The sequence below is a fragment of the Monodelphis domestica genome, chromosome 8 (genome assembly GCF_027887165.1).
Source record: "Monodelphis domestica isolate mMonDom1 chromosome 8, mMonDom1.pri, whole genome shotgun sequence".
NCBI classification, from domain to species: Eukaryota; Metazoa; Chordata; class Mammalia; order Didelphimorphia; family Didelphidae; genus Monodelphis; species Monodelphis domestica.
In genome coordinates this window covers 202,032,543-202,060,302 of record NC_077234.1, presented here as the reverse complement: position 1 = coordinate 202,060,302, position 27,760 = coordinate 202,032,543, and the positions used below count along the sequence as shown (strand labels likewise).

Below are 27,760 nucleotides of genomic sequence, written 5' to 3'. Positions count from 1 at the left end.
GTTGAAGGGCAAACGAACCCATCCCACTTCCATAAAACCAGAGCACCCTTTGGAGCAGGTTGCTGACCGTGGTTGCATGGGAAATATCTGGTCCCTCTCACCTCTTCACACTGACATTTGATATCCCAAGGCCTTCTGAAAGAAGTGTTTTTGAGGGGAACCTTTTCTCAAGATTGTGAAGTTTAGGTAGTTTTGCTACATGTTAGCAGTTCGACTGGAACAGATGGGATATTTGGTGGCTTGGCTGAATGCAACTTTCATGTCTGACTAATGTGAAATATGGGCATAAGACAACACATTCTTCAGGAGTAGCAGCAGGCAGACCTGGCACTTGGGGACCACTGTCTTCCCAACAGTGGCAATATGGCTGGCTGGAACTTGCTGGTTTATTTTCCAGCCAAGTGATTTTGCCACTTAGGTCTGTTCAGGACTTCTGTATTGAAGCCTCTGCCATGTGGTATTTCTCTCTTCAGCCCAATAATTCTCCTGTCAATAATTACAATCCTGGATTTATTATAGCTCATGGCTTTTGGGGATTAATGAGATCCAACAGTGAATGGGTATCAATTTGAACCAAATGCTATTACAAGTTAAACTTAACAACTTAATTTTTTTTTCTGAATTCTTACTAAGTTTATAATCACACCAGTGTCACCTTAAAACTCTGGCTGCCAAATGGTGAAGACAGTAAGTTGCAAAGTGTTGGAGAAAGCACAAGTCAGCCTGACACTCTGGGTCTGCAACTTGTGAAGAACAAGCTGACCTGGATAACATTTTTTCCAAAGTGTTTGCTCAATCTGGTTCTGCCTGCCACATGCACAACTTCTGAATCATGAAGGTATAAAAATTGCCCAATTGGGACACATGAAGGAAATGTTTATTTAGCAACTGACAAAGAATACCTTTTTTGAAATTTAGGCTTGAAGGCTCAGAATTTAAGCATATATTATTGTTGGCTTCTTGCACTCATCAATAGAAAGGAGAAAATGCTAGAAAAAATTCCCAGGGAACCTTGATCATATCTCTCACCTGTTATTATTTTTTTATTATATTATATTATTAAAATAAAATGAGTTTTTTAAAAGTGGCAGTCCAAGGAAGATCAGAAAATAAATGTCACCCGTTAACCTCCAAGTTCATTATAAGCTCTCCTTATATTGGACTGTAATATGATTACTCATGCTAATTATGCAGTTTGAATTATAAGCAAGCTCTTTGTTTCTTCTCTTCCCTTCTTTTGATACCTCCTTCTGGTCAATTTGCTGCTCATTAGCACCTACACCAAATGGAAGTCAAGGGAAGGGAAGGAATGTAGATGATATTCTAATCTCACAACTGGGCTATTACTCAGATAAAATATTGAGGAAGGGAAGTTTGAAAACACTGATTCAAACTTTTGCTTGACCAGTTGAGAGCTTGGGGACAAAGGCTAGATATCTTCAATTACAATGGGAAAGAATAGGGAACTTAAATAAAAGGCTTGGTTCCTGGTTGAGCCATTTATTTTCAAGGCCAGAGTTACAGAGGTCTAATACTAAGTTGCTTTTAATTTCTTATACTTTTACTGTATAAAAGAGATCCAGGAGCAAAATCTGTTTGAAAGTATACACAGTTTTATTGTTAACATTAATAGCTGAGTAGAAAAGGCAATATTTATTTTTGGTCTTAAATCTAACAGAATATTTTCTATGACTCTCACTTCAGTAGGGAAGTCTTTTTTTTTTTTTAGTTGCATGTTTATCTCATTTTTATGGTTTTCAAATAACTATGGGGCACATGGTAATTGGAACATGCAATCTATCCATGTCGTATATGTATAAGAGGTTTTAAAGGTTTTTATTGTTTCTATCTCCATAAAAGGGGAAGCAGTTTTATTGTAGATGCCTGCCAGAAAAATCATATGTATTGCTAATGGGAAGAACAAGTGATAAAAGCCTCTTAGTTGATATAGTTAGTGGCAAAGTTGTATTAGTTCCAGGGACAGCAGAAGGAAAACATTTCTTCTTATAAGTAGTCCAAGAGCAGCAGGTTGAGGCAAAACTATTTTATTGTTGCTGCTTCTGATTTAGACTTCATTTATACATATTTTGGATATATCCCTGCATTTTAGTTTCCAGAATTCTCTACATCTAGCATTCAAATTTATCTTCAGGCAGTTTTATAAGTTGAACTATCTTAGCATGTGGATGACTGTTTTTTAACAAAATACGATTATTTGTTTAAAAAATGGTGAAGAAAAGTAGATACAAGAAATATAATGAAATTAAATACAAGGTCAGGAGTGATAATCTTGAAGCAAAACATTGAAACAATTTCCAGCTTCTGTTTAGCTATGTTGCGTTTTCAGGCTTGGGAAGTATCAATAAAGTTTCTATATTGTCCTTAAATACAATTCTGCCCGATGTATTTTCCCGTAATTCTTAAAGTTCATGAACAAGATTGATTTTGCTCTTCTCTAATACTGGAGACCCACCAGTTTCTCCTGCCTTAATACCCCTGAAGAACAGGATGTTATCACACCTCCCAAGGGCTTCATTAACACCCCTCTCACTGTTTAGTAGAAGCCCCTGGAGATGATTAGGGAGAAAAAAGGAGTTGGTATGGAGCCAGGAAGAATACAGGGAAATAAGATTCAACAGGGTTTGCTGCATCAGCAGGGAAAGGAGAAAACAATACTTCTCCTCTTGTGGGCCACCTTTTATTTGTCTCAAGTCTAACTTATCTTAAACTAATTCAATTTTTAAAAATGCATTTAAAAAAATTATAACAGCTCTTTTTATAGTGGCAAAGAATTGGAAATTTAGGGGATGCCCATCAATTGGGGAATGGCTGAACAAACTGTGGTACATGTTGGTGATGAAATACTATTGTGCTATAAAAATGATGAATAAGATGATTTCAGAAAAAGCTGGAAAGATCTATAGGAACTGATGAAGAGAGAAATAAACAGAACTTGGAGAAAATTGTACATAATAACAGTGGTATTGTACAATGATAATCTATGAAAACTTGGCTACTCTCAGCAACGCAATGATTTGGGACAATTCTGAAAGACTTATAACAGGGAATGCTATTCACCTACAGAGAAAGAACTGTTGGAGTTGTCTTTCACATCAATGTTTATGTGGCTTTATCTCAGGGTTTTAGATATGTATGAATGTGCTCTTACAATGATCAATATGGAACTGTGTTTTGCATGAAAATAAAAATTAAAATAAAATTAATAACAAAAACAAAACAAAAAAGCATTTGATTTTTAACCCCAAATTTCCTTTGACCTTTATTAGGTTCTAAATGTTTTAAGTGAAGTCTACTACTCATATCACCCCTTAAAAATCATTGGCAATATCTCTATTCAGGATCTGAGTTGGGGAATCTGAGGGGTGGGGGAGTGTTAGAAGGGAGGAAGAAAGAAGGAAACAATTGAATATTATTCTGCCACTTTTTCTGGGCTACCTCTCAAGTGGCTCAAAAGCATTTCAGAATGACATTTTCATTCATTCTTTTGTTTTTTTTTCCTTCTCTTTCCTACACAGCAGAAATGGATTAGCACAGGTTTGAAGGTGGCAAGGGTAACTTTAGTTGGGGCAAGTATAGAAAGTTTTTGTTCGAAACATCCTAATCCCTTTTTTCCCCCATCAACTTCAAGTACCACTTATGCTATCTGTAAAGTACAGTACAGGGAGGGAAGGTTAGACTAGAAAGGGCTTCCATTAGCTAATCACTCTTTTTCTCTCCTGGTTGAAGTTTTAAGTGCTGAGAAATCTCTTATTGCTATTATACAAACGTTTGTACATCCTAACCAAATATTCTAGAGCAAAACAACTTCAATTGCTCCATGTGTTCAGTTGATTCTATGTAGTTACTGCACAACAACTTCAAAACCTATGGTTTAAAATGAAGAAGCTACATACTTTTTACTAAAGTAAGTTTTTAAAAAGGCATTTAGAATTAAGGACTCAATTTACTTTATGAGCTTAAGTGTTTAGCTCACTAAACCACATGCAAAAAACTGACCATACCATAAATTAGGAAAAACCAGAGACATAGAGTGAGGCAATTGGGCATCTTTGCTCTTGCACACTGAAATTTAAGCAAAAAATTGACACACGTGTTCTTTTACAAATAAAAGAGGAGCTTTAGCACTTAAGTGGAAAGAATAATTAGTTAAAATAAAAATCCACCAGATCACTGGAAATGTCAGTAAAACCAATCTGTGAGCTACTGTAATAATTCATTCCCCTTCCTGCTCGCCTAAATTAGTCTTAATTACTTCTTGTATTATTTACAGTTCTTGGATTCAAACTTAACTTATGAGTACTGCTTGCTTTAAACACCAAAATTGTTAGTTTTATCTCTGAATCAAACTGACCCCATCATGTTAAATTGCCTTGACAGCCTGCTAACTCATTTCCTAGCCATAAGTTCTAAACAATATCACCTCCACTCCAGACATCACCTTCATCTTGTCACCGGTACTTACAATTCTTGGAGTCCTGGAAAGTCAAGATCCGATAGGCAAGCTTTTGCCTTGTCTTCTACCAAACTAGGCCTCTAAGATTGCCCTGGTTATGCGACTGTGCGCATGATGCACCTCTGATGCCGCCTTCATTTCCAACTCTCTTTCATATGATATTTTTCCTCACCAAGATCTAAATTTATTGAGTAGAGGGACTGTCATGTTTACTTGTACTGGGATTCCCAGTGTTTTGCACATCTATCCAGTTATCTATCTAATCTATCTATCTGTCTGTCTCTGTCTATCCATCTGCAACAGAATGATAAAAAATCCATACTCACATATCATCAAAGATGAGCTTTTGTCTTCTGCAGTCTCGGTGCCCATTGGATAATGGTGACCATGGTTCTGTCTGGGGCCGTGGTTTATTATAGAAGAGAATGTTTTCAGAGCTGTTATGCACTGTTTTCTAGATAATGAGCAATATAGAAATATTTGAGAAATCAGACATCTAATGGAAAAATTAGCATAAACTAGAACTAGAGTTTTTGTATTGTTTTACAAATTACAACTTAATTTACTCTTTATTTGTTTCAAGGAATAGAAAAGAGAATTTTGTCTTTTAAGGTCACAAATTTACTAGTTTTCATAAATTGTTTTTGGAAGATTAGGATTTCAATGTGATATGCAGAAAAAAGCAAAAGATAAATATCATAGTTTTAAAAAGAATGATAAAAAAATGGAGCATTGCTGCTCTGAGTAGAAAAAAAAGAAAAGAAATTAAGTAATTTCATGAGGGAGAGTGGATTATAACATAAATACCTTCCATTCTGGAATACAAATGGCATATTTTGAAGCAACTAAAATAATTTTGTGGGGTTTATAGATACAGAACTGTATCTCCACACGTGGGTCTACTTTGTAGGAAAAATGGAAAAGATAAATTCTACTGGGCATAGAGAAATCTGACTCTACAAATTAAAAAACTGAAAATTATTTTTTCCCCCAATTAAAAGATTTATATTAATGATCCTAAAAGATAAATTGATAAAATTATTTCCAAGATTTAAATCAATAATACTACAAATCTAAGACCTTTATTTAATAACATCAAAAACATTTCTCTAAAACTGAAAGCTACTATTGTTCATATGAAGAAAAATTTGCATTAACACCAGGAATGAAGAAAAAGTGTAGTTTCCCCCATTATTTTCCAAAATGCCATAGGTGTAGCTATAACAATAAGGGAAAATTTATTATTTAAGTAATAAAGGATAGGCAAAGGGAAGGCAAAATTATTTCTGTGGATGATATAATAATTTACTTTAAATGAAAATTTAAAAAACTTTTGGTGACATTATAGTTGCATAAAGATACCATGAGATAGTGAATATTTCCCCCCTTGAGATTTATTTTTGGCAGCTTCTTATTTCCTTTCCAAATTAGCCTTTTTTTTTCCCTAAAGAAACTTGCATTCAGACTCAGGGTTAGTCAGGATAATTGCTAAATCAGTATTGCAAGGCCATATTTCCAGACAATGACAATAATCCTAGAGGGTCTTATTTATCATCAATTAATAGGTTAAAGCAATATATATCAGGCTACTGCTTTTTATTCCTTTTTCTCATCCCTTCATCATTATTCAAAAAGGGATACACCATTTCTGTCACATGAGGAGTTCCCATCAATTTTGGAGAGGAGCAACGACTATGAAAAGAAATATGGCTGGGAAAATTTTATCAATAGGATTGTGTCCTGAAGTTATACTATCATTAGGCATCATAGGGAGGAACTACCTGCTGTCAAAGCCTCTCCTCAATGGAGGGAATCTATTGACCAGTGGGGCTCTCTCCATCAAAATAGAGTGCAGTGATAGAGCTGACTGTGTCATCTACTGGCAGACCTCAAGAGCAGGTTTCTGAGACATTTGCTGCTCTATGTGATCTAACCCAAGGAGAACTTTTTGAGCAAAGAAAGTTGTTTTTAATTTGCTATTTTATATTGTCATTAAAGGATGTATTACTTGTAGATGTTTTCTTTTTAGAATTGAACCCTAAAGCTGGGGAAAATTATTTTTAAAGAGCAAAAGAGACTTATAAATAGTTCTTATTTTTTCATCTTCCTGAGTTCCTTAAGACCTCCAGGTAAGTATGAGAGGCAACTCTTTTACCCCACTTCTCTTGAAAAGCAACAAGTCAGCATTTTAGTGCTTTGTTGGAAGTAGAGATAGGATTGGAGAGGGGTGAGAATGTGTGTGGAAAGAGGGAGGAATTCCAGGTTTGCATGTGAGTGTTTTAATTAGGAAATGACAACATAAAAACTTACAGCAAGGTCTCCAGAATGGGGCTGCAACTGATTCTCCATCTTATGCTTTTTGCTGGAGGAGATGGAAGTGAACAGACCGCTGCCATTAGGTCTACTGGAAGAAGTTAAATCATCATTGGAGTATTTGTGTTTTGACACATCTGAGAGGGGTGAAATGGGTGACCGAAGCATTTTCTCATTTTTATTTATTGGTATTGCCAAGCTGGAAAAGGAAATTACAGTAATGGAATGTCACAAAGCCGGCACTGAAGAAGGCAAATGTTTTATATATTACCAAAACCTCCAATTTAAGACCTGCTGGCACTGAGAAGTTTAGTAGGAATTATTATTCTTGGAAATGATTTTATGATATTAAGAGCAAAAGTCATGGTTTCTTCTGCCACGGGAGGTAAATGGTAAACCTGAAATTAGCCTAAATTTCATCTCTTTCCAATAATATTAACAATGATAATATTTACTGGGCATGTTTCATTTAAGAACTTCAAAACATTTTCTAAATATTTATCCTTCCTATATATCCACAAAACATGGGTAGTTAGCAAGTAATAATAATCATGATATTAAGACATCTTATTCCAGGATGACTTAAAAAATTAATTTGACCAAATATGACAAATAAAATTCATTTAACATTTAGGTAAACTGAGTTTCAACGTTCTCTATGAGACATTAAGCCCACTCTCAAGTCATTTAGTTTATGGCTTTTCTGGGCACACATTGAATCAGAATTCAGAAAGCAGGCAGACCTGATCTTTGGTGTCCTATCCCTTTACTCTGTCTACAAAAACCATTCCACTCATTTGTGCTGAGCATATTCTAAGGACAAAAGATATACTATTGCTCTCTGCCTCATAAAATGTACTTTATCATACTAATAAAAATTAACAGGAATAATAATAATAGTGTCTCAGATTTATAACGAACTGTCACTTAGAACTCAAAGTATCTTCTAGTCTATTTTGCAATTTGTCTTTACAATATTTCTTTTTAAGATGAAGATAAGGTTCTACTGCACAAATGTTATAACATCTCAAAATTTTGGGAGTCAGCATTTAAATCACAGGCAGCAATACATAAACTAGAGCTATAACTGGGTTGACAGGACAAATACCAGATTATATAGTGAGGAAATCCCAAAGATAGTATGTAGAATTTCCAGTTTATTAGGAATGGCTGCTTTGAAAAGTAGTTTTCCTAAGCAGGGATAGGGCACAACAAGAAAACCTGGCTCACAACATCAATTTTAGAGCAAATTTCCAAAATATCCTTGGAATCCTATAGAACCTCCTTTCGTATTTCAAATTGGCTTCCTTAATGCTGGAAGTAACATTTTCCTTACTCTGTTGCTAAGAGGGCCAGGACAGGGGGAGAGCTGGTACCTTTATATTTCTAGGCTAGGATTCCCCCCTGTGGAGTAGGCTGGTTAGCATCTCTAGATGTAGCTTAGATGCAGAATTAATTAATTAGCAGTAACAATTCCTATAATCTCAGTGAGATCCTTAAGAGAGTGTAACTATATTTTATCCTAAAGCCATATCTAGGAAAGTAGAGTCTAAAATACATCATGAATTGTAACATAGTTTTATGGCATCCTATGAGCTCTAATGGAAGATCTCAGGCTGCAAGTCTAAGATTATCTAGTGGCCCAATCACCTATCATTCAGGAGTAGGTATTTCTCTCCTAACACAAACAACTGGGGAAGGAAGCAGTTGTAGGGAAGATGGAGATATTTTTCATATTTAGGGAGTTGGTTTAAATTAGTTTTGCAGTTTCAAGGACATTTGGAAATGTATTTGGAAATAGAGTAAGAGGACAGGGTTTATACTCTATATATCCTGTTGTGGAATAAAGATTCCTTCTCTGGTGGTTAAAACTGATAAAAAATGATTAGATAACTGATCATTTTGGGAAATAATTCCTGCAAATTTGCTTGAAGAACCTTGTGAACATTATTACATATGAATAAAAAAGGAAACAAAAACATCCTGTGTGAAGATAATCAGTATCAGAATTACACTAATGGTTCTGGTTCAGACTTTTCTGGGTACTGACATCAGGGCATCTTGCAATTGCTAAAGCATGTTTTTGCAATCACAGCACTTAATGTCACCGAGTCCTCTGGTTGAGGAAGCTAGTTGGCACATTCGATAGAATGCTGAACTTCAAATTAGGAAGGCCTAAGTTTAAATCTGATCTCAGACATTATCTATCTGTCTTTGGGCAAATAACCTGTCTGCCTCAGTTTCCTTATCTGTAAAACAGAGATATAAAAATAGCAACAGCCTGCTCAGGGTTACTGTGAGGATCAAATAAGTTGATATATGTAAAGTGCTTTGCAAACCTTTTAAGTGCTACATAAATGTTTGCTACTGAGGCTATTTCAAACCTAATAAAAGACAGTTTTCAAAATGGAAGTACTTAAGCTAAGCTAGCTTCTACAATCTTGAAAAAGGATTTCCCTGATGACAACCACTTAAAAAAACAGCCATTGCTGCAATTTTCTCTTCAGTTATATTCAGAGAAATAGAGTCCAAGGAGCATTCATCTGAGATGCCAGGAGCTAAATATACATGATATGAGGACAAGCAGAGTGTGCCCAGTTCTCTGTCCTATCCAGAAATTTCAGTCTTCTCCCTGAAAAAGCTTTATGGCAGTGTGTGTGTGTTTCCCCCCACCCTGGCTCTCCAATTTCCTCTTCAAGTTTTAAGACTGTTTTCCATCTTTTCCTAACCTTTCAGTTTACATTTTTATGTGTTATAGTGAACATTAATCTCCCTTAAAAAATTCTCTTGCACACAGTCAGGGAGACTGAAGAGTCTTTTAATACTAGCACAGAAAACTTTCCCAAGTTTTGGTATTTCTAAGTGGGTAAGGACTTCTATGATTGATCTAAACTACAAGCTTCCTGTGCACACCTATTTCTATATTCTCTATGACACTCCTAGAATCCTTTTCTCAGTCAACAGGAATGTGGCATAGTGTATGTTCTTCCTAGAACCCATCCAAGGAAAAAAGGGAGTATTACTAATGGTCTCAAAAGACTTTATTATCTATAGGCAAGAACTTTAAACTCATTCTGTGCTATCTGTCTGTTTCAGGAGACTTAGACATACTTGTGCTAGGTCACCCTGTGAGATCACAGATCTCTGTGCTTGCAATGCCTTGACTAAGGCTCCTAGATCCTGAGCTGGAAGGGCCATCAAAGTACAGTTTCATTTTACATTTTCATTTTACAGTTGAGGAAAAAGAGGTCCAGAGAAGTTCAGGTTACATAGGTAGCAAGTGACTGAGTGAGGTAGGATTAGAACCCAGGATCTCTGACACAACAGCCCATTTCCCCCTACCCCAATATCTCCCCTGTTACTCTTTCCCCAAAAGAGAACTAGGACATCTCGGACAATAATAGCTTCAGATAAAGGCTTTGCCTCTTATCACAGTTCATTCTGCTGGTATTCACAATGTACATGCATATGAGTGTGTGTGTTTTGGGCCTATCTACAACTCTGTAGTTAATATTTATATAGTGCCTTAAGGTTGATAAAACACTTTACACATATCTCATTTTGTCCTCACAACTACCCTGAGAGGTGGCCATTATTATCCCCATTTTACAGAAGAGGAAAATGAGGCAGAAGTTAAGTGACTTGCCCAGGGTCAGAGAACTTTTAAAAATCCGAGGGCTAATTTGAACTTGGGCTTTCTAGACTCCAAGCCCAGTTGTGCTGTTGTTGGTCTTTTTCAGTCCTGTCAGACTCTTTGTGATCCCACGTGGGATTTTCTTAGCAAAGATGGAGTTAAGTGACTTGCCCAGGGGTTACACAGTTAGCAAGTGACTAAGGTCAGATTTGAACTCAGAAAGATGAGTCTTCCTGACTCCTGTGCCAGCCAGCTGCCCCTCTTTCACACCTCTGATCCTTCCAGGATGTCTCAAACAAGAGCTCAGTGTAGAGCCGGAGTTTGCGCATTCTGAACTCTCTGGGGCTCCACCCTCTCTCTCCAGTGCAAATTCATTAAGTCAACATTGTTGACAAACTCCTTTGATTCGCCTTCTCTCAGCGTGCCCTTGATTCACCAACATACTTTCTCCATCTAAGCATGAACTCTAAGCCAATGTTCTTTCCTTTACATCTTTCAGGCTGTCTCTCTCCATTCTATGACTGGAGCCTGGAGCCTTTCAAATGTTCTGAAACAGAAGCGGAGAAGAGCAAACTCCTGTTTCTCACTGTTAATCCAACTCCCTTCCTGGCCTCTGTCTTCACACACAGCAGACACGGCCATCCCAATGGGCCACATGCAATGCTCCTTTTCTATTTGGTCTCAGTCACCTTCTAAATAGTCTATGGTTGGGGGGTAACTGATATTGGCATGTATAAGGTGTGTTAGATAATTATAATTATTTGAATGGTTGAAAAATTAACTACTGACATATTTTGGGGGGATTTGAAGCTTTATGAATGACAAAATTCTATGTCTCAAACTCATTTCATTGGGCAAAATAATTATCCCTTCATAAAAGAGGCAACAGCTATGGACTATTATGGTGTACTCTGCCAACCAAGACAAGTAGCAACCCCACCTAACTACAACTCTGTGATTCAACTCTAGGCAGATTCCGAGTTCCAAGCTAAGTCTATCCATTAAGAACCTAGCAGGGCCACAATATGAAATAGTCTTTTTAAATAGTTTCTTTAAAAAATTGACTTTACAGTAAATTTTTTTTCAATCGACATCTTGGTTTTTTACATATCCCCAAAATTTCTCCCAGTATCCCTTCCTACTCCCTCTCTCAGAGTCAGTCCATATAACAAATACTATGTTAAAAGAAGAAAAATACCAGCAAAACACTAAAGAGTCTGAAAGCATGTGCAATATACCTTATTCATGGACCTTCTACTTCTCCAAAGGGGTGGGTAAGGGTGTCTTTCAAAAACAGTTATCTCTAGTGGCCAAACTTTAGATCCAAAAGGAAAACACATACCTACTGGTGTTCAAGTGGCAATGGCTTGTTGATGAAGCACTGTTGGTGGAAGCAGTCAATCGTGAGGAACACTCTTTCTCTCCCTGAGTCTTCTTGATATCCCTAAACTCCTCCTCATTTTCACACTATATGAAGATAAGGTTAAAAAGGATTATCTTTTTTTTTTTTTATTTTAAAGGCAATAGGAAATAGCTCCTGGTGTCAAAGAAGCCAGTGAAAGAAGTTCCTAAATTACTCTCTTCTCTTGTTCTACCAATGTTTGTTAAGGCAGTTGTTTGTAATACTCACCCCCCCCACTAGTGTATTTTCACAGTAAACCTTCCACTCAACAAGGATGAGATTGCTGTTTTATTATAGACAGCTTCTCTTATTGCAAACAGCTTATTTAAGAGGAAAACGACAACTCCATGATCAAAGTACTAGAGAGAACATTTTGAAAGATGATATCTTCTCTGCGAACATCCCGGGCCAGCATTTAAACCCTCCAAAGGAAGGCCAATTCTTAATTAAGATAGAAATGTCAATTTAACTTGCTCTGGCATATCTGGGAAGTGGAGCAGAGAATGTCAGAACAACTTTGTACCCTCTGGGCTCGGATGGGTGAGGTCACTGACAATTTGAGAACTTTCTTCTGAAATTCATTACTCCTATGAATTTCAATCAAAGACTAACTGTAGTTAGTGTCCTTAGTCCTTCAAATTCAGTTAACCTTACTAAGCTGGAGTATCCTAATATCCTTAAGAGTCTGCTTTATCAGGAAATGACGGGTTTGGAGAAACATTAAGAATTCAGGTTTGGTGGGTCTTCCTATGATTGTGCTTAAAAGATACTTCCTTTTAGAAGCGTATGAAGTCACTGACGTACAGTGTGGGTTATGCTAAATAAAATTCCAGTTCTCTATGACATTTCTCTATTTCACACATAGAACTTACTACAAGGCATCTGGCTACGTGTTTCAGGACTGTCAGCCTTATACCAGCTGTAGTTCAAGTGTGCATACCACCTGGGAAAGGAAATTATTCCGCATCCACTATTTACCAGAGATTGGACTTCTTCATTAGGAAACAGAGCCCCTAACTTTTATCTATCTAGCTGTCAATGTATTCCCATGGCCCCTGCCACAGTTGTTCCCTGATGCTCAAGGAAAAATATTAGGCATCTACTCATGGATTCCCGATTGACACCTCCTGGCACAATGGCTTATTGTACTATTTGGCTCAGAATTTTCAGCAGCCCATCTTACTACTCTCTGAATCCCAAACATTTTATAGGGACTCATAATGTACTTGGTGTGTTATAGCTCTGTTATGTCTAGTAAAGGGCTTCATGAAAAGTGTTTCCTTCATCTCTACAGGACTTGATTTTATTGATTATTACATTAGATCATACATGGAATATGCTATATCAGGCACACACTGCATGTACTCTTATAAATTAACAAAATAAAAAAGGGCAGGGGAAATTGAAGTTCCTTGAATTAAAAAAACCACAGCATGTAAACCTGTGCTTCATTTCTTCCCCCAAATGCTTATGAGTTCCCAGTTTCTCCTTGATATATCTCTTATAGTCACCCAGGGCACTCATCTCCTCCATAGGAAATTACTGGTGCCATGTGCTTCAAGCCGGAGAGAACTGTGATTTGGACTCCACTAAAAGAATCCCTATATTGGATTTAGGACAGTAAGACCATTGGCATTTTTTCTCTAGTTTCATGGTACTACCAAAATCTGATCTTAAGTTTCATGGAAATATTCATAGTGGTAAAATATACCCTGCATCTTATTCTGTGTGTGCCCTTTCCATTCAGGGATTTGGGGAATGACACCCACCCTCAGAATACATTGGAGCTAATTTTGCTTCCATCCTCCCTATTTCAATTGAATTCAATAAGTATTTATTCAAGTGTACCCAGTATCTCTGGTGGTGGTATGGGAGCTTATAAAGGGCTCCTTAGAGGGAGTCCCACATTCATTTATTTGTTCAAAAATCCCTTTGTCCAATCACACTACCCCTGTTGCTAAGCCTTCTCTCAAGCAGTCCTAAATGCCTATCCTCAAAGACATCCTGGGAAGCAGGAATAACCTCCCTTACTTTTAGTGTTGAACCACCCTCCTCGTCAAAGCTTTTCATTCAGGCTTGTCCTCAGTTTGCCCTCAGAAGGTATGGAATTTGAAGATGTAGAGCATGGAGAGAGAGGAGGAGGCTATGGAGGACTCCTGAGACTTACAACATTATGGTTCTAAATAGTTACCTAAAGTTAAAGTCTTTTCAATGCAGCAAGGCCTGCGAGGTTCACTGAATACATCTGTATATCCTAGGATTCTAGTAGAGTTATGAGATAATGGACTGGGTCACTGACAGAGGTTGCTGCATCTCCTTCCCTGGAGACTTTCAACGTTTCTGAAAACAGGTCATGAAAACAAACACTGACCAATGTGCTCAAGGCCTAGAAGAAATTAGTAATGACCTAATGAGAATTAAGGAAGCAGGCCAAAAAAAAAAGGTTTAAGTCCTATCCTGTCTTTTTTATTTTCATTCTGTTTTATTTATGTGGGAATCTGTGTTAGCAGAAGGAAGCTCTGCGAATGTCCCCTTTAAGTAAAGGTTTCTGCTTACTTAGCCTATTAATATGGGAGCCAGAATTGGGAAGAGAGAAAAATCTAAAAGTACACAGTAGCAATGGAAAATGTATATGAATGGCCATGGCAATTTAAGAAAATGTCTGTGGATCTGATGATTACCTCAAAATACAGTGGAATCTCACAATAACACCATCTATAGTGCCATGAGGAATGATTTTGGAGGATATTTCAGTAAGTCAATACTTTACATATTGAACCTCATGGGGTCCAAATCCCACTCTATTGTGAGACATGCTACAAGGCTGTTTTGGTGTTCTTGCAAGTCTGAGTAGATAAGCACTTTTCTGAGGGGTAAGTTTTTCTCAGAATTAGGGAGGAGTCAAGACGCCCTCAACAAACTCATCTATGGCAGTCAGTGAGGCATTATACAAGAGCTTGGTTGAAATCATTGGGGTTGATCACCCAGCATTTGAATGCTATGATACGCTGCATCTCTCCTTCTGGGATAGTGTATGCATTAATGCCATGGCTGCTACTTCCCTTTTGGCTCAGTAAATCTGAAATGGCTCAAATTTTGAAATGTTTACAGTAAGCTCTCACAGCAGGGGAATGAGATATTACATTTATGTTGCACTATTATTGTGAAATCCTCTTCACATATTATCTCCTGATTTTTATCTTAGTTTCACAAATGGAGAACTTAAATCAGATAAGAGAAATGCTCTTTTCAAAACAAAAAATGGCCAAGTAAAAGGAGCTAGTATTTGATATTCAATTAGAACCTAGGATTCCTGACTTCTCATCCAGTGCCCTTAACATCTGATTACCATAAGCCTCCAAAAAATATTTATGAAAATTCTTTGAAAGCTATAGGATGCTATAAAATACAAGGATGCTAAATTTTCATTAATAGTTAAAATGATGGTAATTTAATGAGCTTGTTCTGCATTCTGATCTCAGTTAAAGTATGTTATTGTCAATTTTCCCATTGATGTTTCCCATTTTTACCCAAATTACTGACATATGGGGCTAAACTCTCTTCAGAATTCTTGGTTTTTACCTCTCCTCTGCTCAAAATCATCTCCTATATTATAAAGTCCAAATTCCTTTGGCTGGCATTCTGTGTCTTTCACAATTGGACCCACATGCCTAAAGAAATTCTCTGGTCCCTCCAAACAGATTTGCTTCTTGTCCCCTGAACTCTTCACCTTCTTGCTGCTTTGCCTTTGTTCTTCGAGATCCTTATTTGCACTTTCTGCCCTTCTCTTGCATCAAAATTATCCTTATTTTCCAAGGTCCAGTTCAAATCCTCCTTTCACCTGTGGACTTTCTCAGATCACCATCCTGCCACAGACCTTCTCTCTGGCCCAGAATACCTATAGAATTTCTTGATTTTACTTACTCTTAGAGCACTATTATCTGCTTGCTATCAGTTATTTTGGTGGCTTCTACAGGAAGGAGTTTCCCCAAGGATCCCAGGAGCTCCCAGGGACAGGGAGCCTGTGCAGTCTGTAGCCAAGGCCTGTCCATTTCACCTTTCCCATGTCTCTCCCATGGCTCCGCCCCTTCCGGCCCTACCCTCCTTCCCTCCAACCAGGACTATCAGAAGAGCCTGCCTCAAGTCTCTCCCCACTCCAATCCATCCTCCATTCGGCCTCTAAAGGATGTTCCTAAAGCATTGGTCTGACCATGCCACCCCCACCAGAAACTCCAGTGGTTTCCTGCTGCTGCAATACTCTGACATTCAAGGTCCTCTCTACATTCCTGGTCCTCTTACACCTTGCTCCCTGACAAGTACGCTGCTCTAGGGACACCGGCCTGAACAGGACACCCCATCTCTTGGTTCTGGGCGTTTTCTCTGGTTGCCCCCCTTCCTCCCCAACCCCTGACCTCCTTGGTTTCTTTTTAAGTCCCGACTAAAATCCCACTTTCTACAAGAAGTCTTCTGCAACCCTTCCTAAGTTCAGTACCTTCTCGGTTAATTATTTCCTACTGACCTCGCTCACAGCTCACTCGGCATATATTGATTTGCAGCTTGGGCTCCCCCACTGGACCGCATGCTCCTTGAATACAGGGCTGTCGTTTACCTCTTTCTGCATGTCCAGCACTTCGCACAGCGCCTGGCCCTAGCAAGTGCTATAGTAAGTGTTGCATGAACCAAACTGATCTCACAAGGGACCCTGGGTTCCCCCATCCTCAAACCCTTGCTTCATGGGCCCCAAGTAAGTTGAGCAGGCCTTGAGAGGCTGCCATAGTCATGCCGGGGGAGCCTACCTTGCGTTTCCGCTTAGACTTCGGCAAACCCTTCTCGGCGGGCTGCAGGTCCGGGGCGTGATTCTGTAGGCCTGGATCGGCTTCTTTGGCCCCGGGGGCGGCCAGGGCAGCGGGGTCCTGCGGTGGTGAGGGCTCTGGGATCCTGGATAAAAGGGCCAGGTCGATTTTGACCCAGAGGGCCTTCACCTCGTCACTGTCCTTGAGCGGGGAGAGCAGCTCGTTCCGGCCGAAGGGGACGAGGGTATAGAACTGCTCCTCGAGCTCCTTGGCAGCGTCGCTAGAGGTCCTGGCGTTGATGGAGCCCACGGCCTTGTTGGCATTGCTGCCGCTGTTGCTGCTGCTGCCGCCGCCGCCGCCGCCGCCGCTGCCCAGGCTGCCCTCCCGGAGCCGCTGGTCACCCCCGGAGAAGGAGGAGGAGGAAGAGGCAGAAGACGTTGATGAAGAGGGGGCCGGGCCCACCGCCGGGGGTTTGGGGCCTGGATAGTCCTCGGGTTCCGATTCCGGCTCGGAGTCGGATGAGGACGAGGAGGAAGACGACGACGACGACGACTCGGTTTCGATGAATTCCTTCGACTTGGGTGCCGTCTTGCTCAGGCCCCGCGTGCGGCGCTTCTCGCAGGCTGCCGCGGCTGCCGCCGCCGCCGCCGCCGCAGCCGCTGCGGAGGAGGAGGAGCAAGAGCGAAGTTCTTTGCGGTGGCCCGTCCTGGCGCCACCGCCGCCGCAGGGCCTTGTCTTGGGGGGTTCGGGGGCGGGGCTTTCCAGGAGCGCCTCGCTAGCCGCCAGCTCCTCGACAGGCGGCCGGTGACAGTTGGCGCTTTCTCCCGCTGAGGCCCTCTCCGTTATCGTCGTCGTCGTCGTTGTCGTCGTCCTCCTTGGGGGCTTCTTGCAGGCCGACCTTCGGGGAGGGGGAGGTGGACCTGTGACTTCGGCAGCGGCAGGGGCGCCCCCAGTGGGGCCTGTGTTGAGAGCAGCGGGGACAGTGGCGGGGACGACAGGGGGTGCTGTGGGGGCGGCCGCGGGGGGCGCAGGCACGGTGGCGGGAGGAGACTTCTGCTTCACCCCTTTAGTCCCAGGGGCCTTGTTAGCAGTCCTAGGCCTTTGCTCCTCCTTGCAGGCGCCCTTGATGTCCTTCTCTCTGAGGCCTGTCTGGCCCAGGGTAGTTAATTTCCCGCACTCCTGGGCTTCTTCCTTTCCCCGGTTGTAGTACTGGCTGCCCTCTGACCCGTGGCTCTCATTTTGGTTCAGGAGTGGAGGCTTATGGGGATTCACTTTGTTGAGCCATTTATCCAGCTGCCACTTGTTGGAAGAAGCTTGTTCGGGCTAAAAGCAGAACAGAGAAACACCACAAAACATCTTTCATGAAACTTAAGGAGGGGTCTGGTGGACTGGGCTTTTTGATTGATTCCTCTGGGTGGGTGAAGGAAGCCTAATGAGTAGTGTTGAAAGCAGATAGAAAACAAGATTTGTGTATCATCTCTCAGCTGGAGAAAGAAGGGAGAAGGATGATGTTATCCACTGCCACACATTTGATTGATAAAATGGACTTGCTGTCCTAAAAAGTGAAATGGCATCCTGCCTCTTCCAAGTCTCCTTCAAGTACTATTGATATACTCCTTCATGGATATATAGTTTTTAAATTTTTATTTTCATCATAATATAATCATGCCTTATTATTTCTTATTTCATTCACGTTTTATTTTTATTGTTTATTATCCTTCCCTCTCTCACCCCTTGGGAAAGTAAGAACCAGGGTGCTCATTATACATATGAAGTCATACAAAACATAATTCTGTTTCATGTATATTTTAATAGTCATCTTTGAACACCTAGGTGGGAATGGTTGGTAATTGTTTTATTTCTCCTTCCCTGTCAGTATTTGAGAATTAAAAGGTGGTTAGCCTATCCCAGGATTTGACTCTATTCCAAAGCATTTCCATTCTCAACCGAAATTTTAAGATTCCGTTGAGATGAATCCTTTAATATGCTGTGATGGTATCAGGTTGAAGAGATGCAGACTGTGAAGAACAGAAAACCCCATTTTTTTAAGCAAAGTGTAGGTATGGAAGTAAAGAATTTGTAAGAAGTGAAGAGCCACGTGAAAAGGCTGCCCCCAAGTAGCATAAAGGACTGCTTATTTGGGAAGACAGGGTATAGTCATCTCACAGTAGGAACATTAACTTTAGGGAAATTACTAGGTTGCTAAGGTTGAATTCAGTGTGTTTCAAAAGATACCGGTGCTTGTATTTTTGTCAGCCTGAAATCCATCTTCTCAATCCCTTTAAATCCCTGTACTGCAGAAAATGGTAGAAGCAGGGACAAAAAATTTTCCTGGGAACGTATGTACTAACTAGGAATATTTAGGTGGGAAATAATCATTTCTAGTGAGGTTAGAGCCATCATTGTTACAGAAAATAAGGACACTGACACATACTGCTATTCTAGCCAGTCTTTCAGTGACGGATATATATGAAATATTTTCACTTTTCTAGATTAAAAGAAAACCTTCAAAAAGAGAAATGATTTAGTAAAGATTCACCTCTTATTAGTATGATAGTAATAATAATGGTAAAGCCCAAATTCATATAACATTTAAGAATCGCAAAGTGCTTTATAAATATCTCATTTGATTCTTAGGACAGCTCTGGGAAGGTGTTATTATGTGCTATTATGTTCCCTATTTTTCAGGTAAGGCAACTGAATCAGACAGGTTAAGTGCCTTGCTCAGGGTCCCATGGCTAGGAAATATCTGAGGTTAGATTCAAACTTTTCTTTGACTCTAAACCACCTGGTTCTTTATCTACTGCACCACCTGACTGCCTAAGTATATGAAGCCATGGTAGATAATCAAAATGAATGAAATGCAGCTTGCAGTGGTTTGCAAGGCAATTGCCTCTGGGAGCCCTTCAATAAACAGAAGTTATCTGAAAGTTAATTTAGTAGAGTTAATATTTTTGTGAAATCTAAAACTGTCCTTGAAATTTTTTTTTCCATTTTGGCAAGTCATTGGCCATCTCAGTGCATGAGGTTTTCTACATTTAAAGTAAACTGCATTAGACTCTCTGGAGCTTGAAAAGTGAAAAAGTTGGGTACCACAATAATTTTTGATAGTGCACAGGATTTGCAGCAGCTAGTCTCACTGTTTTTGAATAGAGGAACTTTCTCGATTTCTACTATTTTAAGTCCTTGTTTTTGCTCCTTCATATCATTAGGCAAAGAGAATACATATGTACATCTGGATAAAGGCAGAAGTCTGTCACAAGCAGAAATTCCTAAGAAAACAATAAAACATTGAACAGAAAGGCAAGGTAGAATTTAATCATTTTCTTATAGGACTACTGACTGGTTTAGATTCTTTCATCCATACAATGCTAGCAGAGAAATCTTCCTACTACTTCACCATTTTTATCATACCATTTCCTGCTCAAGAACCTAATGGGATCCCTAAATTTCCCACCTAATATAATTCTTATTTCTCAGGCTGGCATTGAAGACCTTCCACCAACTATCTCCACTCTATTTAAATCCCTCTCTCACTGCACTTGAACATAGTCAACATTAATTAGTCCTTTGAGAATGTCAGATATATTTTGTAACTGATAGAGGTATTACTATAGGGAAAAACACTAGACTTCCTTCAGTCACCTTGGCACTTATGTAGAAACAACTATTTATCACCTTATAGCAGCTTTTTTAAAAATTTCATTTCTATCAAGAATGGAAGATTTTAAGGTAGGACTCCATATCTATCTTCTTTGTATCATCTAAACCACTAGCTTTCTACTCAAAACATTTTTAATTGAATTAATTTGGCTTGCATAGTCAATCTGTGGTAAGTCCTAAGGGCATTCTCACTAGTCTAGTGTCAAGTATAATCTACTCTTCCAGTCTGGCTTCCCTTCCACCTTCACTCCTATTAATTCTGTGATCTTTGAAGTTCTAGTTTAGGTGTCTACTCTTAGACAATGCTTTCATTGGACTATTCCTCCCCTCAATGATTGTGTGGCCAATGTTTAATGACCTCAACTCCTATTTAACTCACTACCCCATACTTAATTTTTTTGTCATGCTTTGGACTTGTTCCCTAGCTATATCATCACTGAAATACTTTAAGTTCATCAAGGGCAATGCCCCATGTAGTATATAATGCTAAATAGACAGAGGGAACTTAATGAGTGAATGAATCTCTATTTTTTATATTAAAACCCTCTAGGGAATCATATGGGAATGTAAAGCATAAGCTAAAGGGAAAAAAGATGAAATGTGAATGGAAAATCATCTTCCATATTCTGGAGAGCAGTTACATAAGGATGTACAAAATAATGTAAAGGAAAGCAAAAGGCAATTTCAAAGAACAGACTTGAAGCAACTGTGCAAATAGCAAGATATGGATGAGATGACTCACCAGTCAAGGAAAAATGGTACTTAATGACTCATGTTAGCTCAAGGATATAACATTATTATGCTATGTTGATTTATGTAAAATAAAATGGCTTTCAACAACTTGTGCTACCAAGAAAAGCTAAAAAAAAAAATGGAGGCTAGTCCAGAGAGTTTTTCCAAGGAAGAAAAGTGAGCTCTCTACTGGTATTTCAGGATAGGAATCCTCTTCCTTTTTCTTGTACATTGCGATGTTACCAATGATTGAAATGGCATCTTCAGTAATTATATTTCAAAGTAGTACAAGAAGATACAACCCTAGGGTGTCAGTTAGTTATGGAGATTAGACTGCCTCTCCAAGTATAGCTGGCTTAGGGTTGGGCAAGATGACTTTATAGAGCAGTTCCAAGGAAACTGTATTCTGTAAGATGTTATGAACAGGCAATTAGCCAAGGGATATTTTGGTGCTGTTTTGTTACTTAAGGTATTAAAGGAATGAATGTATCATTACTATAGGATCCTCTTAAATATGTGTTTATTTTCACTGTCCAGTCCAATGCCTGGCACTTAGTAATTGTGTAATAAATGTTTGTTGGTTGATCAACACCAACAGGGGCAACCTTATTCCCAGAGTGGCATTGAGGGTGAAACTATGATGTACCTAGAGTGACCACAAAGTGTGATTTCATGGAAACTAGTTCCATTACTTTATGAAGTAAAGAAGGGAGATGCATCATTAGCATTGTTAGGGAGATTTCTGTAAGGTAATACTAAAGTTTTCTCAAACTGATGTTCTCTGAATATTGTGGTGGAAAGAACTTTAGATTTGGAAAAAGAGCACCAGGGCTTGAATCTCAGCTGTGCTGTGTCCTATTAATGTGACTTTGAACAAGTTAGGTAGCCTATGTGCATCGTTCTGGGCTCACAGGAATAGCTTAGGCACTAGACCTTATTGGTAGAAGGAGCTCTTGGATATCAAACAATCTACCAATACACATCAACACTCTCTGAGCAGTTTAGAGACTGAGAGTTGCCTATAAGCAATGAGAGTTTAAGTGACTTGCTCAGGGTAATAAGGCCAGTCTATGTTAAAGGCAGGGCTTGAATTTAATTCTTCCTGGCTCCAAGGCTAGCTAGCTATGTGTATATCACAATGGCCTTCATAAAAACCACTTAATAAATGTTTGATGAATTGACTGAAAACTCATTTAACTTCCTTGGGTGATATTTCTTCATCTGCAAAATCAGGGGGCTGGTCTAGATGGACTTCTGAGGTTTTTTTCCCCCCAGCCCTGGTTCCATGATCCTAGCTTTTGGACATAAAAATGAATAAATAAACCCACATTTTTTTCCTTATGGGAAAAACCTGTATAAATTGATTCCACCTGTACAGGAAGAGTACTTTAGTGTGTGTACTGAACTGCTAAAAAACGTTTACTTTTAGTTAAAGCTATATGTTCCTTTCCAGAAGAAAAGACTGTGAAATGATAGAGTATTATGTTGTCTGCTGCTCCTGCATTTATGCTTGAATTTTGATTCACAGATGAGTAAATTACTGGGAAAGGTAACTGGCCTCAGGCGCCTTTAACTCTTGGGGGTTCCTTTTTTAGGAGATTTGTGATCCAGCTCCTTAGTCAGAAGCTTCTTTGAATCATACTCTGTTAATTGACCCCACATTGTTCCTGAAGGAAACCGTACAAGAGAGCTGAAATCTTTGTAATTACCTCAATGACATTTGGAAAGAACTTACTTTAAAGAGAATGGTAACTGCTTTTCTTAGCTGAATTTTCAGTCTAATTTAAGGAGATTTGGGATTAAAATTTCATCAGAAAACTGAAGGATCCTGGACATTATGCATTGCACAAATGCCCAATACTTTTCTAACCAGATCATGGACCCATTTATTATCGCTAAACTTTGTTTTTTGTTTTCTTTTCTTTCCCTAAAATTATGACATAAAACATTTCTGTTTCATCTTTGGAAGCCTTGCTGTATGTCCTCTTCCTTGCAAATAGGCTATGAAGAACTCTATTAACCACCCCCTTGCATGTTTTTATTTCAAATCGTACAGAAGCAGTAAGGGTATAGCTCCTTTAACATGTAAGGTTTTCTCATTCTTTAGGTGACCGGCCCTGAGTGAAGAATTAAAAACAGCTGGGGCAATGATATCACTTGCCTTCAAGGCCCTTCTCAGCATCCCTAATTTCCTCAATGGTGTCTCATTTCTCCCTCCTCTAGCACCTATATTGGACATTGTTTATACTTGTCTTAGGGTATGGATAGTATTCTTTATAATTGCGAGCTTCTCCTCTCCACCCTCCAACCGTGAGGTTATAAGCTGCTCAAGGGCAAGGACCATGTTTTAGCTTTTATTTTCATAAAGTTATATACTGTGTGTTACTATATAAGCTGTGTGGCTTAAAGATCATCACCCAGCGTGCCATTGCTTTAGTATATAGACAATGAGATGGAGAGAGACTAAATGTAAAAACTCCAGTCACTCAGGAAGTGAGTAGGAGAGGCAGGGCTTGAGCACAGATCCTCTGATTCCACAGTCATTGTTCTTTCCATCACCGCAAGGCTGCCTCTGCAGCAACCAGTACAGGGCCTTGCATATACTAGGCCTTCAACAAAGACTGCTCAAGTTTACAGGAACCCTTTTAAAAAGGAAGCTCAAGAGAAGCAGCTGATTATCACAGTATTTAGAGCAGCAGGCTTGGCGTCAGGAGGTCCTGGATTCAAATTGGGCCTCAGCTATGTCCTCGCTGTATGACCCTGGGCAAGTCACTTAACCCAACAGCCTAGCCCTTCCTACCTTAGAATTGATATTTAGTAGTACTTAAATAAGATAAGGGTTTAAAAAAAAAAGTTCAGAGCCACAGAAAGAAGACACATGCCTAAACCTCAGAAACAGAGTTAGAAGAGGCTTATGTCTAATGACATGAAGAGCCACTTGGGAATATTTGTACTCTACAGAGTAGCTGAAGCTAAGCTGGAGAAGAAGGAGCCAGCCAGAAACAACAAAAATGGTCCGAGGAACCCCTTATATAGGAAATTATCCAACAAGCCAATATGAATAGAAGGAGCTGATAAATGAGTAACAACAGATTGTGTCCGTCTTTCCTCTGAGCTTTGCTTTCCTTGGCATATCTCAGTGTTTCTGGGGAGCACACACAGTAATAGTCTTACTTTATGAACAGCAAAGGTAAGTGCATTAAGTGGAGGTCCTTATTTTTCCTCAGTTCCTAATCCCCTTCGTAGTAGCTTCCAGAGGTGCTCTTGGAACACCCGAAGGAGAACAGCGATTCCAATATTCTCCCTGAATGCTAAACCGCTTTTAAGTGATAGGTCAGAGCTGGAAACGATTGCTATAGAAATGGGCGTAAAATGCAGGAAGTGGGGGTGACCCACAATGAGCACTGACTCTGGAATGAAGGGTCCTTGGTTCAAATTCCACCTCTGACAGGCCCTACCTGTGTGACCTGAAGCAAGTCACTTCACATTTCTGAGTCTCAGTTTCCTTATCTGCACAATGAGGGGCTTAGATGAGAGGATCTCTGACAGGACCTCAACCATATTAATATTAACGAGCTTATCAGTTGTTGGCCCCATTTTGTGGGCCTGTTTAGAAATTTGAGCCCCAAAGTGGTGCAGGTAGCTTTATGAGGGGGGAAAAGTCTTAGAAACACCACCCTGTAATTCAGAGCAACTTCATAGGTTTCTACCCTAAGGGAGAGTTGCTTTTCATTGCTTCTTTAGACAGTAAAGTCTATCTACAGAGAGCCGTGACTCTAGAAATTTGTTCTTAACCCTCTTCCAAGAATATTCACCCTTTGAATTACTATTTAATTTTTCCCTTTCCAGTTTAACATAGAAATGGCAATGATTTTTATTGGGGCCTTATAATGTCTTTATGTGAGGCACCTCCATCTCCCACCCAGATACTCTTCTGGCAATAAAAGGTTTTATTATTTGTAGGTTGATGTTCATTTTTCTTTTTCTATCTTCACCAAGAAAACACGACTAAGAAAGTGGGGTTTTCTTTTCTGTGTTCCCTAATATTTATAGCTCTCTCTGTCCTCCTAACCCGTGACAAACTGCAAAAAGGTGAGGCCATAGCCGTGTCTAATCCATAAAACCCCTTTCTCTGTGATTTATATATGGTCACACTTATTAGGCCATGAACTTTTCTATCTAGTTATTGCCTCGACTGACCCCTGGTGTGGCTTGATCCATAGGTTATCCTTCATCTGCTGGGTTCCCGCTATACCTGCCAGGATGGAGATCCGAGGACAAAGAAGGGCAATGGCCTCTCCTCGGGACAGTGGCGGGGATGGCGGGGAGGAGGGACAGGGATTCCACCAAGTCCCTTTTCTCAGACGGGATTTGGCCCAGGGTGGCTCCTTTTATTAGCGCCAGGCCTGGATTGGAGGGTCTGGGAGGCCTTGGGGAGGGAGGAGACGGGGGTCTGGCCTTCTGGAAGCACTTAGGCCAGAGGAGAACCAGAATCAAGGGAAGAGGAATTGGGGGTGGGGGAGTCCTTACCTCAGGGCTGGAGTAGTGAGAAGGCTTGCTACCTTCACTCCCACTGGAGCTGCTTTCACTCTCCGAGTCGGAGCCCGAGCTGCTCTCCGAGTCGCTGGAGCTGCTGCTGCTGCTGCTGGAGCTGCCGCTGCTCGACCCCTTGCTGGAGGGGCCCGAGGGTCTGCTATTGGCCTGCTGCTGCACCACCGAGCTGCCAGCCCACCGAGGAGGAAGAGAGAACAAAATAAACAAACACAAAAACATCCCCCAGCTCCGAGGGCTTCTCTGCTAAGGCTCTCCGGGCATAGCTATGTGCATACCTACAATCTGGAATTGGGACTTAAGGAAAAAAAATATCAGGGTTAGTAGAATCCGTCTGGGGGAAAAAAAAAACTGGGCCAGGAAGTTGATGCCTCTCTAATATTCGGGCACTGGTTACATGTGTGGCAGTTTTCGTCTGGAAAAGAACTTTTTATTTTTTATTTTTTTCAGCTGCCCATTGCTATTTTCCTGATGCATTGGGGATGACTTTTCAGGTGCATTTCAAAGCCTGATGTGGCAAGAAAGGAAGAGACAAAACAGAGAGCCTGAAATGCGCCCCCCCCCCCCAGTGTAGAAATGATGGCTGATTACTTCATTATTGTCGCTAAGGAGAACGCAGAGAGACAGCAGGGATTAGGAAAAATAATGTGGTTAGAAAAATTGGCATGTTCTCTATTCTGCTTTATGCCGGAGTTTTGTGAGTCGCTGGGGCCAACCCATGTTATTTAGCCCTGTCTCCTCCCATCTTCCTGCCTACACTCAGTCTGATGCTGCGGTCCCCACACAAGCAGGGTCCCCAGCACAAACAATGAGCTTCTTTTGCATCCTTATTGAAGGACTAAGGCCTCCAGCATGCACATTTTTAGATTCCAGACTTTCAAAATTCAATCCCCATGCAGCAGTTTACAGGAATAGCATTTTAAAAATTCGTACTTGACGTTCACATTCACACTCAAATTTGCCAGAACATAATCAAGTACTCAAAGACAACAGGAAAAATTGATTCTTTCCAAAAGCAATTAACCACAAAAATTCCAAGAGCATAAGCAAAGATTTTTCCTACCCCCCCAATATCTGCCTTCTTCAGAGTCCTTTATTAATCAAATCAAATAAGAAGCGATTGGGTGGTGTTTTTTATTTTGTTTTTTGAAAGCTAGTTTAAAAACTGAGAAAACAATAGTTGCCAGAGCACACCAATTCATTTAGTCAGCAAATTCTTGTTTGGCATTTACGTGTGGCTTGTTGCTGGTATGGGATTGTACATTAATAAATGGCCAGATAATTGGAAATCACCCACATTAGGGCTCAAAGTGTATGATATTTTGAATTAAGTAAAGAACTCTTTTAAAAAATAATTTTTATTGATTCCTTTTGGTTTAATATATTGTTTAGATTTCCCTTTTTTAATCTTTTTTCCTTCCCCATTCCTAGAGTCCTATTTCTTATTACAGAGGATTTTCAAAGGAAGAGAAAAAGAAAACAAAAAATTCATTTAAACATGTGAACAACTCAAAAAAGCCTGTAGTGTTTTATGTCTATGAACCCCAACCTCTGCAGAGGAGTAGAGGAAGGTATATTTTCCTATTTCAATTGTGGGGCCAAATTTTTCTCTATAAATTCATTACATTCAGTTTTGAGTCTTTTGTGGCAGTTCTTCTCATCTACCCTGTTGTCGTCAGTGTGCGTATTGTTTTCCCAACTCTGCTTTAAGTAAAGGACTCTTTTAGCCTTCTGCTTCTTGGAGCAGACAGTTTTCACAAGAACAGACACCCATAATTTCCACAAATCCTACTTCATTGTACTGTGGAGGTGAGTGGGCTTCTGAAGGCAATGTCAATGAAGTACGGACTGGAAAAAACTCTGAATAGGGCCACAGAGAGACAGAGAGAGTAGGGTACCAGCCAGCCTTCCTATGTATGGAGAGACTCATCACCAGAAAGATGGCTAGTAGGGATGGATTCACGGCCATGGTGACCCACCAAACAGACAAAGACAGTCATCCAGAAATCTCAGGTAGGAATGCTATTAAAGCAACATAGCTTTGCTTTTCTCCAAAGAAGGTCATGGCAAGAAAACAGCTAATAAGGAATTTGCAAAAAGAAATGAATTTTCTAACACAAGGGTTAAGGGAAACCAGAGTTTGAGAATAACTTTGCCCTCATGGATCTGATTCTTTCCCAGAACATCACTGTTGATAC

The 27,760-nt window shown here is 39.8% G+C and overlaps 1 protein-coding gene across 4 annotated transcripts in view; it reads right to left on the bottom strand.

Moving 5' to 3' along the window:
• Positions 1 to 27,760, bottom strand: part of AFF3 (ALF transcription elongation factor 3) — a 669,714-nt gene that overhangs the window by 30,932 nt on the left and 611,022 nt on the right. For all 4 annotated transcript variants that reach the window (XM_056807135.1, XM_056807138.1, XM_056807136.1 and 1 more), the window contains 5 exons: positions 25,542 to 25,731; positions 16,620 to 17,939; positions 11,764 to 11,888; positions 6,785 to 6,986; positions 4,801 to 4,928 (listed from right to left, as the gene is read on the bottom strand). In XM_056807135.1, coding sequence (XP_056663113.1) covers positions 4,801 to 4,928; positions 6,785 to 6,986; positions 11,764 to 11,888; positions 16,620 to 17,939; positions 25,542 to 25,731 — 1,965 coding nt within the window. The remainder of the gene's footprint in view (positions 1 to 4,800; positions 4,929 to 6,784; positions 6,987 to 11,763; positions 11,889 to 16,619; positions 17,940 to 25,541; positions 25,732 to 27,760) is intronic.